This window comes from Marmota monax, unplaced genomic scaffold (assembly GCF_021218885.2).
Source record: "Marmota monax isolate L192 unplaced genomic scaffold, Marmota_monax_Labrador192_F-V1.1 WCK01_AAM20220418_F8-fsc00069, whole genome shotgun sequence".
NCBI classification, from domain to species: domain Eukaryota; kingdom Metazoa; phylum Chordata; class Mammalia; order Rodentia; family Sciuridae; genus Marmota; species Marmota monax.
This window is the reverse complement of record NW_026695243.1, coordinates 3,744,867-3,760,333: the sequence shown is the minus strand read 5'-3', so window position 1 is coordinate 3,760,333 and position 15,467 is coordinate 3,744,867. Positions and strand designations below refer to the sequence as shown.

At 49.4% G+C, this 15,467-nt stretch overlaps 1 protein-coding gene across 1 annotated transcript in view; it reads right to left on the bottom strand.

The window, feature by feature from the left end:
* Gabbr2 (gamma-aminobutyric acid type B receptor subunit 2) overlaps nucleotides 1-15,467 on the bottom strand; it is a 356,168-nt gene that overhangs the window by 75,098 nt on the left and 265,603 nt on the right. The window contains exons 9-11 of the mRNA XM_046457483.1: nucleotides 13,023-13,103; nucleotides 9,036-9,186; nucleotides 6,202-6,334 (exon numbers count right to left, since the gene is read on the bottom strand). Of these exons, the coding sequence (XP_046313439.1) occupies nucleotides 6,202-6,334; nucleotides 9,036-9,186; nucleotides 13,023-13,103 (365 nt within the window). The remainder of the gene's footprint in view (nucleotides 1-6,201; nucleotides 6,335-9,035; nucleotides 9,187-13,022; nucleotides 13,104-15,467) is intronic.

Here is a 15,467-nt window from a genome sequence, read left to right as displayed (position 1 = left end):
CTTAGAAGGACCTCAATGGCTAGAGACAAACGGAATAGGGGTATGGAGGTCACCCCAGCAAGAGAGGCTCTGAACCCAGCCCCAGACCCAGTAGGTCCAGGTAGGCTGTTAGGTTTGGATGTGAGGTGTCCTCCAGAGCTCACATGTGAGACAATGCAAGAAAGTTCAGAGGAGAAATGAGTGGGTTGTAAGGGTCAGAACCCGGTCAGTGATTTAATCCCTTGATAGGAATTAACTAAGAGGTAACTGAAGTGTGGCTGGAGGAGGTGGGAATTGGGGCGTGGCTTTGGGGTATATGTTTGTATCTGGGGAGTGACATCTCTCTCTGCTTTCTGATCATCATGTGAGCTGCTTCTCTCTGCCATACTTCCCCCGTGATGTCCTGCCTCACCTCAAGCTCTTAGAAAGGGAGCTGGCCTCCTATGGACTAAGACTCTGAAACCATGAACCCTCAAATAAACTTTTCCTCCTCTACAGTTGTTCTGGTCAGATCCTTCAGTCACAGCAACAAAAGAGCTGACTGAAACATAGGCCCTGTTAGCTCCAGTGCCTGGGGCTGCCTCCCTCAGCTATTCTGAACCTGCCAGGTGAGGCCACCTCCAAGCCCTGTGAGCATCCCCTGGCCCAGCCTGCTGGCCACCTTTCTGAACTCAAAAACACTTTACGTGAGGACATGGGATCACAGGCCAAAACAGTCCCCAAAGCACATTATTATATCGCTTTACTACCAACTACTTAAAAGGAAAGAAAGAAAGTAATATGATAGAGTTGTGGCTTTTTAACTAAAAACATTTCACTAATTCTTTCTGGACTTGGATTTACTGAGAGCCAGTAGGTGTTCCTTGGCAGTCTGTACCTTTTTAGAATTAGAAAAGCTAGGCATCTCTGCAGGTCAGGAAGAGGGCATGTTTTGCTCCCCAACCCAATAGCTGAACCCCCTTGACTCCATCTCTGCCCGGCTTATGCCCATCCTGAATGCAGACCCCCTTACCAGGAGGGTGAAGAATCTGAAATCATGTGGCAGGACCCGAGCCCAGCCCTGCCAGCTGTGATGGGACCCCTGGTTTTCCAAGATTGGGCGGTGGAGCCCACACACCAGTGTCGTCCAGCCCAGGAGCCCCGGTCTCCCCACCACTAGTCCTCAGGGGATCAGGTCTCTGGTGCTTCCATTTCTTCTACATGCTTAGTCTCTAAGACACAAACACAAAATGAAGCAGCCAGTGCTGATCTTCCCCTTGCTACTCCAGGTGTAGGCTGGGGACGCTGCAGCTCTAGCTCTTGGGAGCATCACAGTACAGAATCACAGGCCACCCCAGATGTCCCAACACAGATCCGCATTTCATCAAGACCCCGGGTGATCCACACCTACGCTGAGCTGCACTGGCCACGCAGGGGATAGTCAAGATGGTAGTTCTCTTTAGAGCAGATAGTAAGTGGAAGGGGACAGAAAGGGCTCCTGGGATACAGTTCATGTCATTTCTTATTATGGATCCTGGATTCACAGTTGAGTTCAGTTTGTGGGAATTCATTGAGCGATATATTTGTGACACTATACATATAAATAAGTGTATATTTATATGTCAGGGGCACACACCATCCTGGCTTATCCCCAATCCAGTTCTGGTACTGCAAAAATCGCACAAGGCCAGAAGTGGTCATGGATATACCTACACCAAATTGACCAGCACCGACCCCAGTTTCTAGGCTCTTCTTCAGCCCACCTTATCAATGTCTGTCCTAGCAGTGTCCAGAGGTGAACACAGTTACCCTGACAGAGTCCCCCCTTTCATTCACTCATTCATAATGATAATAGCTAACATATACTGAATCTTGCAATGTGGCATGCATTAGGTCCTTCACATACACAATCTCATTAAATCCTTATAAGCATAGTATTATCCATATTTTGGAGAAGAGTAAATAATCCCTAAGGTTCAGAGATATTAATAACTTGAATTTACAAAGCTGGGAAGCAGTGTATTTGGGAATTGAACACAAACAGTCTGACACCAGAGCCTCTCTCTTGTGTTAGATACTCTCATATGTCCTGAGGATACATCAAAAATGAATTCATACACCAACATCAATGAAAAGTATACCTTTAAAGGGTGAATGTTACAGTCTATGAATTATATCTTGATTTTTAAAGATCCAAATGGACAAAGATCTTGGTTGGGATAAAAATTGACTGGATCCCTAAGAAATTAGTTGACCTGTTTTTCCTGGTATAAGCTAGCTAACAAAAATCAAAGCATTTCTTTAAAAAAAAAAAAGGAGTAGAGCAGGCATCTTTGCAATCCAACAGGGCTTCTTGGGAGTCTCTGTCCTGCCACCTAGCAGTGCAGGACAGGTTTTTGACTTTCCTATGAGGTGGGGGACAGTGACTCCTACCTGCCTGATCAGGTGGCTGTGGGCTCTGGAAGGAGCTGCTGCACCCAGCAGCAGAAAGCAGACCCTTGGGGAAGCAGGGTGCACAGTACTGAGCTCCGCGAGGGCTCGGGCTGGGGAGGTAGTGAAGCTGCTGACTACTGCACCCCAGGATCTCCTGAGACGGGAGGGTGCTGCAGACCCACAGTGGGACTGCAGGCCGGCCAGGCCTCCTCAGCCCCTCTGCAGAGCCCCCGCCTACCCTGCACCCTGGAGCTGGGGTTCTGCCTGTGCCTACCATGCCTATGCATTTCTCTTCTCACCTGGCTCCCTTTCCTGGTTGGCAGGGGCTGGACTTCCCGAGCCAGGCCAACTTGTCAGAGAGAGCAGGCACTCCCTTCCCTTGGCACTGGGGCTCTGGCCCACACCCAGCACCAGCCTCCTCGGCAGCTCTGTGCCCACAGGGGCCACGTTGCTATGGTGATTCCACTACTGACACAGTGTCCAGGGAGACAGCACCATGTAGCTGGAGCTGTTTGCAAGACTTGCTGAAACCGGCACTGACAGGCTGGGAAGATTCCAGAAAGGGTCAGAGAGTGGGGGATGGGAGCTAAGTATAGCTCTTCCCTAGCAATAGAATTTTGAGTGTGTGTGTGCGTGTGTACATACACAGGTGCTCACACTTGCGCCCACCCCTTGCAGGTTAGAATGGCCCTATGGAGCAGAGACTCAGCCAGCCCCGAGAGGTCCAATCTGTGACTATCATGGGCTTCTTCCCGAGATGGTGTATGTGGTTTATCATTGTGTTTTATTTTTATATTAAAAACTAAAAGAATAGAAAAAGGGTGTTTATAAGACAGCAGGTAACATTCTACCCCACACCTGAGGCTGACTTTGAGGTCTATCTTGCCCCTTGGCTTTGAAGATTTCTCACAGAACACAGACAAGGTGACTCACCTTGCCCTTCCCTCCACCTGCCCCTCCCACTCACCCTGTGCTGCATACCAGGCAGCTGTCAGAACCGTCTCATTTAACCCATGTCGCATCCTACAGGGAGTATTATTACACTCATCTTACAGGTGACAAAACTGAGGTCATTGTTTGGGGATCCATTGTTGCCCATCCATCCCAGAGTTTGCTGGGGACAAGGCCTGGGGGTGGGAGGCAGCCTTCTAGGTCCAGGAGAAGAGAACTTGAGAAACCTCATGGAATAAAGGACTGATCCCCTGCAAGTGTTAGAGTACAACTCATGTGGCCCACTGGGGACTGTATGCATGTTCTAAATCCAAGAGCTTCCAGTCCCTCCTCCAGGGAACGATCCAGTAAGTGACCCCAGTCCCAATCATGCACACATTTTGCTGACCCAGTTTCAACCAGAGGAGTTCCTCTAAGCCTTTCTCCAAGTCATGAATGTGGGTTCCCTTTGCAACAGCCCTGAAAGGACCCGACTGCCAATTGTGAATTCCCAGGGGTGTGAGAAGCAGCCCCCGCCTCCACCCGAGCCTCGTGCCCGCTAATGCCGATTTGTGAAGTGCTTTATGATTTATTCATACGCCCTCCCAGGCTTCCCAGGACAAGCTTCCCCTCACACAAATGAGTGCAGCTCCTGGAATAGAATGTCAGGCTTCATTAAAAGAAAAACGGCGGGTGTGGGGGATGTCCCTTTCTTGCAGCGTTTGTAGAATTCAGGTCAAACTTGAGAAAGCACCTGAGCCGGAACAGGCTTTGGCCAAAACAAAAGTGACCTGGTGGCTTCTCTCTTGGGAGGGGACACTCTCTGGGTGGGGAGCTTTCTGTGTCTGCCTTGGTATCACCAGACTAGCCCTGGTGCCATTTTCATGGTTGTCATCATCATGACGTCCTTGAATTTGTGGAGGGGTTCAAAACACTTTGGAGATGGAAGAGGGAATCCTCCTACTCCTTCTCGTTGAGCTTGGTAGGGAGCCTCAGGGCGGCCCTGCACACAGCTCCACACTGCCCAGGAAAGCTGAGCACAGACAATGATAATGTCATGAAAGGGCAGGGCCTCACCATGCATAAAAGTCTTGCTGATGCAGCAACTTTGGAGACTTAATGGGCTTCTCGCCTCCCCTGATGCCAACAACCCCTCCACACAGCAGTCATTCCAGCGCCAGAGGGTCTCCAGTGTCAGGAAGAACCCTGCTAATCCATACCTATAAGGACCTCTGAGGGGCTCGGTGTCTTTGGAATCTGACCCCAGGCACTCTGAAGCCAGGTGCACAAGGAATGTTTGTCTCTTGTAATCCTGTCCTGACCTCCCAGGAGGGCAGAAGGAAGCAGGAGGGGCACTGCTGAACTTGGAACAAAAACCCTGGGTGGGAAGCAGGACCTACAGAGCCCTGGAGCTCGAGGGGTTAACCTTCCTCCAGGTGTACCCCTAGAGTGGAGGGTGCCTGAGCACACCCGGCCTCACTGCCTCTTGTGGTGACTGGGAGATGACCTTATACTTCTCAGTGGAACCTTTAGAATAAGGTAAGTGTATCTGTAGACATCTCTCTGGCTGGATGATTCACGCTAAAATTACTGGCAACACCAATTCCTTGATGCTGTGGGGCAGTCTGATTTAACCATCTGCAGGAATCAGGGGGCATCGTCACCCAGAACACAGGATCCCGGGGGCCTCCCTGGTTTCCTCATGCTGTCTCAGAGCACAGGAACTAGCTGTTCCTGGAAAGTGGCCTGCCACATGTTTTAAGGGCTCTTCACTCACGTATCCCTCCTTGCTAGGCTTTCACCCATCACTGTCTGGCAGTAGGCAACTTGAAACTTCAGAGCAATAAATGAGACCTAAAGAGACGGCTGTGCTCCCAATAGCTCAAGAGAAACAGCAACCACAGAGAGCAGCTTTTGCATTAATCTGGTCCACAAAGATGTTTTGCTAGCCCCTGTAGCTCTGATCTTCCAGGTGGAGAACTGGGTGAATTGCTGCAGTTAGGTCAATAAACAGACCCAAATGGCTCACAAGTTTTGAGAGGTCACTATTGTCCAAGTCCAGAAATAAATTACAATTGGTTCCCATACTGTTAACTTTCAGCCAAGACTGACTTAGTTTCACACAATTGCAAAGGCATAACTTAAAAAAAATAATAACTAAAGGGCATTTCTTTGGATATTAAAAAATTTTAAATGTTAATTACTTTTCAAGATGATTTTTCTAAAATATGGTAAATAAATCATATTGTGTTGGGCTTCCTTAAATACATGCATCCTCAGTGGGGATGATACAGCCCCCTGGGGAGTCAACACTGGTTCTTTTATGTGGAGAACACCAATCTTTTATGTGTATGTACATAGAGTACACACACAGACACAGGCATTTCCGGTATTAAAATTTCGCGGGAGAGATGATTAGGAAAACGTGTTTCCAAAGGCTCCTGATGGGAGCAATAATGAAAAAGAAAGTTGGGAAATACCACTGAAGTAGAAAACCCTGCTACAGCTTTTCTGAGTGAAGCAAGGTCAGCCACACAAACATCTTTTGTCACATTCTGTGAAGGTCACCCATGTAGCCAGATGTTTCCTCAATGACCCTGACCCTGACTCGATGCTGAGAAGTTTCTGGTAATTCTCTTTCCTCCCTTTTCTGGGGTATCCCATCACCTCTGAGGGGCCTGTTAAACACATCACCTTACTTTCCAGGCAGCTCATGCTCCTTCTGGTCTGAAAGTGATCTCATACTCCCCTGTCGGGTTGCAGACTGCTAAGTGGGTCATTTCCTGCTTATCTGTGTATTTTCATGCATTTCTAGGTTGGCATCTGTGTGGGGTGGCTGGGGTCACCAAGAGACCCTTAGGTCATATGCCCATGACTTACAGTGCAGAGGGTTTCAAAGGTCTTTTCCGAGACAAAGGATCCATCAAGACCAAAGAGAAAAATGGAGGCGTAGGAAAGCATTCCTCCGAGGATGATCAGATTGTTCATGTAGGGACTTGACATCTTGATCAGCCTGAGAAGAAGAAAGGTGGCACATTTACAGAGGGGCTAATCTGGTCAGTCCTTCAACACACTTCCCAGGTGCCTCCAGGTGTGCGTGGCGGCCAAGGATAGATGGGGGGAGAAAGATGGAAGCCCTGTTTCCCCTCACTTCCTGATCCTCACTGACTAGGGGATACTGCCCTTCATTCAAGGACCCAGATGACTATGCATTTCTAATTGTTGATTTTCCTGCTTCCTTTATCAAGTTCACTCATCTCTCCCATAGAAACGGGTGAACTTGATCTGTTGCCTCAACTTCTTCATTTGTTAATTTCCAATTTTACTCCATGGTGCTAAGTCAACAGGTTCTTTTGGCCAGGGCTGGGAAACATGCCGATCTAGGGAATTCTACATTGGAGTGACCTTCCACAGTGAGGAGGGATTCTGCTGAGCGCAGACATCAGGGAGGTCTGTGGGTGAGTATTTGGAGTTGCTTAGGAACCCTGTCATCAGGTATCCAGTGAGTTATCAGCAATGGCTGCCTCTGAGCACTCAGGAAGCTCACACTAAGGGCCACATATGTGGTAGAAACGCCTCTCCCAATCACTGTCCCTGTCCTAGGAGGTGGATGATGGAGTCCTCATCCCCTACCCCTACCCATATCTTCACCAGCCTACCGTTGGGCACATTCTTTATACCCCCAAACTCTCCAATGCTTCTTTTCCACTTCTGTGAAGAGTTCTGTGGTAGTTCCCAGGTGCCCAGCAAGCCAGGACGAAATGAGGCTGTCCAGGGGCTGGAGTTACCCTTGGATGTACTTGGCTCTCCAGCACAATTAGCTCAGAAAGTTTGAAGTTTTCTGGCCCCACTATGTTCAGGGACTCTTTGGCAGATTGTAATTATAGCCAGTTGTTCCCTGAGTATTTTTCTTTACATTCTGCAGTTCTATTCATCCTTCACATTTTAAACATGCAGCATGTCAAAGCAATAGGAAAATAAAAAGCTTGCTGCTTTTCTGTGTGTATGGACTACATACGAAGCTTCAAGGTGGAAATTCTGTGGACCAGAGCTTGGACCTGCCTCCATCTAGAGGCACATCTAGATAAGTCCCTTAACCTGACTGAGTTTCCTGGCCTATGAAACATACTGGTTGACCATGCTGTCTAGGGTCCCCAAGGCACTAAGCTGGCACTGAGCCCCTGGGGGGGTCCTTTCATAAACCCGGGGCTGAAAAGGGCCTTCATTCTCATTAGCAGAGCAGACTGGGGAGGGCAGAAGTTAGCAGACTTCCAGGAGTAGGTGGCCCCTACAGGATGGGCGGCATTTAGGAAAGTAGAAGTGAGAGGGATTGGGAATCATATTGCTATTTATTTCTTATCTCTGCAGATTTTTCAATAGCAAATCCAGCTAAAAAATGCAGTTGGTTTTGCCTATTGAAAAGAGAATGGCAATGTACCCTAGGAGACCATGAGAGGGTAGTTAAGGAATTAAAAGAGCTTGAGCTCGCTGTTCTGATGGGAATTCTTGAGGTGGGTAGGGAAGCGCTTGACACTAACTGGGAGCCAATGTTGTGTTCAGCTCGGAGGTACAACTACCATTTAAGGGTTATACCAAGTAGAAAAAGTTGGTTCAATCTTTTTGCCGCAATATACCTGTTATTGTGGTTAATAAAACAACAGGTGAATAAAACTCTAATTTGTTCTTCAGGAAATGAGTTAGATCTAAGCAACTGCTTAAAAAAAACAAATCCTAAACACCAAAAATATAAAACCCCCCACAAGAGCCTGGGGCTTCCAAATTCCTCCCTTGCAAGTAGGAAGAGAAGCTAAACAGTTTTCCTTGGAATTCATGTTGTTCCTGGTAGCCTGTGAGGTGACACAACATGGCTTCTGGGCATGGTGTCAGATCTGAGGTGCTGCATCAGGCACTGAGGCTGCTCCCCAAATAACCAAGCTCTGAGCCCTGCTCAGGCTCTCCCACAACAAAGCAGGAGCTGCCTGCAGGGATTCACCATGGAAACCAAAGAAGCTGGCTGTGCGTGGTCAACACCAGCGCCTGGAGTGGTGGCCTGTTTGACCCACGACTGACCAGAATAATTCAGAATGAAGCTCTGTCCTTGGGAGAGTTAGGGCATATGTTTGGGAAAAGCAACCAAAACAAGAAACCCAGGGGACAGGTCCTTGCACATGTGGACAGCAGTCTCCTGTCATGGAGGTTGGGGGTTCTTATTTGTAACATAGGAAACATCAGGAGGGGCAAGTGAGATGATGTAAGGACGGGGTTTCTGCATTGTCACATGTTCCAACAGGAGTCCCCCATCCATCAGTGATTTCCAAAGATGTCTGGGAGGGGGAAGAGAAGCTGGGGAATTCTGTCTTCTGGATTTCTACTCTTAGATCATACAGCGTGCTAAGTATATCCAAAGAGGTGAAAAGGTCTGTGGACTTGGAGTCTTCTATTTTATTTAACCTGGTCTTCTCTGAACTCAGTTGACCAGGGACTCCCGTGCAACCAGTAGCCCTGCCTATGTGTGTGTGTGTGTGTGTGTGTGTGTGTGTTGTGTGCATGTGCACGTACTTAAATCATCCTGGTGACTGAGTTACACACTTTAGGAAACTCTACCCTAAGAACTTTTGTGCCCCTGGAGAATCTGTCATGTGAAGATCCTACACTTGGACCATGAAGTTGACAACCCAGATGGTGTTATCCTGGAAGAGGTCCTAGCAGCTTACTTCTGATTCCGATTCTTGATGTTGAAGAAGAGAAAAGCACTGGCCATGATCATGCCGAGGATGGTGAGGGCCGAGAGGATGCTGTAGAGAGGCAGGGAGATCTTCCGGAGCTGCTCCAGGATGATGGTCTTGTCCTTGGGTGGTTCGGATCCTATAATATCAAGGGGAAGACATCAGTGGAGCCCAGTGCATAGTCATTCCCCAGGGACATCCTCATGTAGGTGTCTGTGACATTGGCCAGACTCTTGCACCACAAATGTATCCGTGGCACATCTATCTCCTGAGTGAGTTGGATCGGTGGCTGGCCAGTCAGCCCAGCAGGGAGCCTGAGCCAGGACTTATTTCTTTCTCTAAATAGAATCAATCAGGGGTTTGCGATGCATTTAATAGCCATTAGAAGACTAGAATTTGATTTGGTCTAATTACGCTGTTGAAAACGATCACCATTCATCCCCAAAGGTAACATAGACTTGGGAGGCTCGGGGCTCGGTGATGTGAGCAGGTACCACTGGGTGCCATTGGGGTGAGGATCTTGGCTGTGGCCTCAAGGACTCTGTTCCTACCAACACATGATAAATGATCACCCCTCAACAGGGCAGACCTCCCGCCTGTCAATTCCGTGGTGACACAGATGTGCTCTGGCTGCAGATTTTCTGCCTCAAGGTCATTATATTATACAAGTTCTTTGGTTTGCTGTTTCCATAAGACTTGCTAACTGTGGGGGGCAGAAGCTACCTTCCTTTCCTGCCGAGCTAGGACTGGACTGAAACTGTGGGGTTCCATTTCTCGATGTGACTGCAGAGCTGCCCTGCTCATTCATCAAGGGCGCCAGAACCCTCAGGGGCCCTGAGGGTCTCAGAGAAAACACATCTCTCTGCATGGTTGCAAAATTGCCCTGTTTTAGTTTTACCAGGTGCAGGCTGGTTTGAGATGAGGGATGCAGGGACTCCCTCAGCTTCCTGAAAAGCCCTTTTTTTCTTAGGTACTATTTCAGGTCAGGTTTCTGCTGTGGAATTGTGAAACTTCAGGACTTTTCCCTCCAGTGGGGATACGGGGATGCTGGGTGCAGGGGAGTGGCTAAAGCTGGGAATCCCGGGAGCTCCATTAGGGGTCACAATGGCCTCCCTGGGAGTGCCATGGACACTAGCTTCATTTTTGCCTCTGTTACCCAGGAGACAAACCAGGATGGGCACCAGAATGGTGGCAGGGGTGGATAACTCCCCCTAACATCTGTGTTTAAAAACTTTGGCTCACAGGTTCAAATGTGTTTAGAAACATTCAATGGATAAAAAAAGAGTTGGAGCCGTCTAAGAAATCTAGGGAAGTTGCCAGGTTTGAAAACAGCTGGGAACCTGCTGGTGTGTTCAGGTGAAGCCTTAAGTGACTCATACAAAGTGACATTTATAAAATGAGGGCTTCAAGGGCTGAAAGTCAGGGCAAAAGCAAACACAAGGTAGAGGCAATATCCTTTCTTACTTCTAGAAGTGAGAGTTTAACATCTGGAAACTTCTTCCCCACTCTGCATCACCCCGGCCCCACACACTGAGACTGCAAGAAGCTGGCTCAGGGCCTTCTGGCTCCCAAAATCAAGTTCTGGGGATCAGAAACAATTTCCTCTTGGGACGCTGAGTTTTGGGTGGAAGGTGATATGGCCACTAATGAGTTTGGGCCCTAATGTTTAGAAACAACTTCAGAAAATTAACACCAATTTCTCCTCCTTATTCCAACCTTCCCTCTTTCCAAAATGGTGCCTCCACAAGATATATCTCCATGAAGATGGTATGGGAGCCAAATGGTAAGGGTGGACCAGATGCATTAGTGGGAGTGACGACCCTGAGTTTTCTTTCTTGCTTCCCATCCCGTTCATTCATTCCTTAGTCTTCCATTCGCCGCCATTTGTTCATTCATCATGATTGACAACCACCTTCTACCTGTCAGCCATTCCCATCTTAGAGAGGGGCAGCAGTTTTCTAGGTGTTGAGTGCATTTTATAGCTAGTAAATGATAAAGCTGGCAGAAGTGGGGCCTGTGTCTGCCTAACTCTGAAGCCTGTGCTCTACCCACTGTGCCATGGGGTCCTGGCAGGGTGAGGACATGAGGATAGCCGCAGCATGAAGCAGGCAGTGCGGTGCCCCCTGATGGAGCCAAGAGGCTCTAGAGAGGAGACTAGGGGGAGCGGAGTCTTGGGAGATGAGTAAGTCTTTGGGGTCACCAGGAGGACAGGGCACAGTGGGCAGAGGCAATGGGTGTCACAACATCTGAGGAACTGTAAGTAGTGTGACTATGGAGATTTGAGAGAAGAGACAGAGAATTGTGGAGTGGCCCCCAAATGGAGGCCTTGGGGACACAGCACACAGCAAGACCCCCTCTCTGTGAATGAGCACTGGGGACCATGCAGGGCTCTGAGCACAAGTGAAGCACCCTCAGCTCAGTATGACAGCAAGGCCCCTTTGGCTGCTGAGGGCAGATGGGACTTGAGCAGCCACAATGGTGATGGAAGATGGCAGGGGCTGGTGCAGGGAGCTGGGTGAGGGAGGCTGGAGCTGACCTGGGCAGAGGTACGGGCAGGAGAGGTGGGTCCTGACTCTGGAGGCATCCTGACAGGGCTCTGGATTCAAACACTAGTGTTCAGTCTCTGGGCAGCGGAGAAGGACTGAGAAGTAGGCAGTGGGCCTGGCCTGGCAGGGCCTGAGCATCCTCGGTGATGGGCGGGTACGCTGACTGTTCTTTAGCAATTGCCCTGGCTCCCCCTCCACCCGCTGCCATTTGTTTTTCTTCTAGTTATGTCTCATGATTTTATTTTGTACTTGAATCTTTCCTTCAGTTTCTAAACCAGAATCCTTATTCAGTAAACCCTGAGCAGACAGGCCTAGCCCTGGATCAGGAGCCACGGTTACAGGCCTTGCCTCTCAGAGCCTGTGTGAACTTGTGGTGACAAGTTCATTTCCCAATCTGAACAACAGGGATGACAGAACTTGCCTACCTACTTTTCAGAGATTTTCTGTGGCACCATGATTTTATGTGCTCGGTGATGGTTCCCTTAGGTGGGATAAGGAGGCCCAGCTGAGTGTGGAGACCACACTCAGGAGCCACATTGGAGGCTGACTGGAGCATTGCAATGTCCTTAAAGTTGAATTCCATAGATCCAATGGACGTGTAGGGACATGGCAAGTCTAACCAAAGGGCCATGGAAGAACCTTTTCTGGTGGCCTTGGTTTTAAAAAGGCACAGAAAGCTAGCCATCCTATCCATCCATCCACCCACCCACCCACTCATCCATCCAACCATCCATTCATTCATCCATTCATTTATCCATCTATTCATTCATCCATCCATCCATCCATTCATCCGTCCATCCACGTGACCCGATCATGTATTACTTTTTCAATCAGATGTCACTGAATCTTCAACATGTGCCAGACTTGACTGATATCAGGAATCTGGAAGGAGGATCATGGTCCAAATCACAATTTCAAGGCAAAGTTATGGTGGCCATAGGAGAGGCAGAGACAAAAGTCAGAAGCAAAGAGAAGGGAGCCATTAGCTCAGCTGGCCGGTCAAAGAAGGCTGCACAGAAGTGTCATTTGACCTGATTCTAGAAGGCTAGGAGGAGTCCTCTAGCAGAAGAGAAGGAAAGGTCTTCTAGCAAGAGCAGCAAGTGCAAGAGCCTTATTGCCAATCCAACCAAAACCTTTCACAGAGTTGGAGACACAGATAAATTTAGCTGGACCACCTTTCAAAAGAATGACTGCTGGTCACCCAGTGGCTTAAATATCTCACTAAGCACTCTGTGAAAATTCTAGGAACCCATTCCAGGATCTGAAATGAACATGAGTGATTGGGACCCTGTGTTCAGTAAGGAGTAACTGTGTTGAGCCTGTGACTTTGACCCCATGAAGTCAAGGACTCAGTTTATCCCAGCCCCGAGACAATGTCCAGCCTTGGGAGTGACTGAGTACCCTCTCCTCTGAGTAGCCCCTGCCTTACCTTGGAACCTGATGGTGTCATTGATGATCTCCAGGGTGTCAGCCACAGCGTTGTACTCCCCCACCTTCACTTCCCTGCTGTCTGGAGAGAGAGAGAGAGAGAGAGAGATGGTGGCCAGTTAGATGGGGATCCTGGGTGTGTGTCTGGCTCCCATCCTGGCACTTTCCTGCAGGCTTCGTTCCTTCTAGGTGGAGTCACAAAGCCCCCAACCCAGATAGGTTGGGACCTCCTTTCCCACCATCTCCCTAACTGGGTGTCCATCCTCTGCTGTGTAACTCAAAGATGGAGAGCCCACTCACCCCAAAACTGGACTCTATGCTTTTACCAAGTTCATTCTGACCTTTGAACCATCTCCCCGCAGCTTCCCCCTGCTCCACTGGCTCTTCCCTCTGGGACCACACAGACTGTTCCCTCTACCTGGGGACCAACCTTAGAGACTCCAAGACATAGGCCCATCATCCCCATGGCAAGAGCCCCTACACCTCCTTATAGAACTTCATTTCTACTTCCTGCCCCGCCCAGGCCCTTCCTAGGGCCACACTCCAAGGAAGATGTCACTGTCTTTCTGGTGAGTATGACTTGGTCAGCAGGGAGTAGAGAGGATCACCCTCTACCCCATTATGGACACCTGAACCCTGACAATCATCTTTGGATGAACTGAGCATCTTTGGGGGTCATGTTGCTCTTCGGCATCACACTGAGCACGGCTTCCCGCTGCCACTGGATCCTCCTGTGCACTGATTCAGTGTGTTTTCAAACCCTCCTCAGGTGCACCAGACTTAGATCCTCCCCCTCACTATCCCATTGCTGGGTTTGGTCATTGCTGAGGTTAAGATGATGAGGGCTGACCCGGATGGAGGCAGGAGGAATGGAGAGGGGGATCGGATTTGACAAAGGTTTCTTTTTTCCAGGTAAAACAGACACATATGATGATCAACTAGGAGATGAAGTGTGGGCAGGCAAGTCATCCAGGATTCCAGGGGTGATGGTGACGAGTGCTCAGGTCCCATGCCATGAGTGGGGAACTCAGGAAGGGGTCAGATAGAAGGAGTGGGAAGACAACGAGTCTGTTTTGGGTGTGCTGAACTGAGGTGCTTGTGGGTCACCCGGGAGCTGTCCTGAGTCTGGAGCCCAGGGCAGAGGTGTGGGCTGGGGGCAGAGTTGAGGCCATCATCAGCATGGAAGCTGGGGCAGGGGGCAGGGATGAGACCCCAGGGAGAGTGAGCCCAGGAGAAGAGGGCCAAGGGTGGCATCAGGGGAACACTGACCTCTGGTGTGGGCAGAGCAAAGCTGCTCTCAAAGGAGACTGGGAAGTTCTGACCAGGACCCCAGGAGCAGGGTGCTGGAAGAGAGGGGCATCTTAGAAGCCAAGGAAAGGGACAAGTTCACAGTGGAGGTGGCCAGCAATGACACGTCTCTGAGACTGGCACAACAAACCCCTTGAGCTGGGGTTGGTGACTTGGGTAAATGGCGGAGATTGGTGACCATAGGTGAAGCAGATTCAGGGAAAGGTGGGGGTCAGAGGAAGGAACACAGGGAGCGACAGTGGAACCACAGGGTAGAGCAGGCCTTGACAAGGATGGGGAGCAGACAGAAAGGGGCCGAGGGTACTTACAGAGCCCCTATTGTGGGTGCTATGTTTAGGGTACAGTGTGAGTGTGTCCCCAGAGGTTCTTGCACGGGAAGCATGGTCCCCCGTGTGGCAGTGCTGAGGTGGAGAAAGTTTAAGAGAGGGGGCCAGTAAGGAGGCATGGAGGACACCACCCTCTGTTGGGATTCATGTAACTCTAAGGGACCCTGTTTGGTTCTTGTGAGAATGAGTTGCTAAAGGGCTTCGGACACCCACCCTGACTCCTCTTCCTCAATCACCGATCACCACCCTCACACAGCCCCCATCCTGTGGTTCTACCCAGCATGAGACTCAGAGCCAAGGTGAAGTTTTGGCACCATGCTCCTGAACCTTCAGAACTGTAAGCTAAATGTATCTCTTTATAAAAAGTACCTAGCCTCAGAAACTTTGTTACAGCAACAAGAAAATGGACTGAGTCAGGTGGCCTGATTTGGACTCCTTTATGCCCATTTCTTGTTTAGCTCTGACGTGTGATGAATAGCTGCTCTTTTTTTTTATATATTTTTTTTAGTTATCGGCAGACACAACATCTTTTGTTGGAATGTGGTGCTGAGGATCGAACCCGGGCCGCACGCATGCCAGACGAGCGCGCTACCACTTGAGCCACATCCCCAGCCCGAATAGCTGCTCTTATTCCTACCTTACAGTCGAGGAGGTGTAGGCTTCACACGGGTCCCCGATGATACAAGGGGAAGACCCATATTCACACTTTGGACTTTCCCAACAGCCCATGCTCTTCCCAACAGGGGCTGCCTCAATGGGATCCCTATAAGGTGACAGTTTTATGTCCTTTGCCTCCTAAACTCAAAGCTACA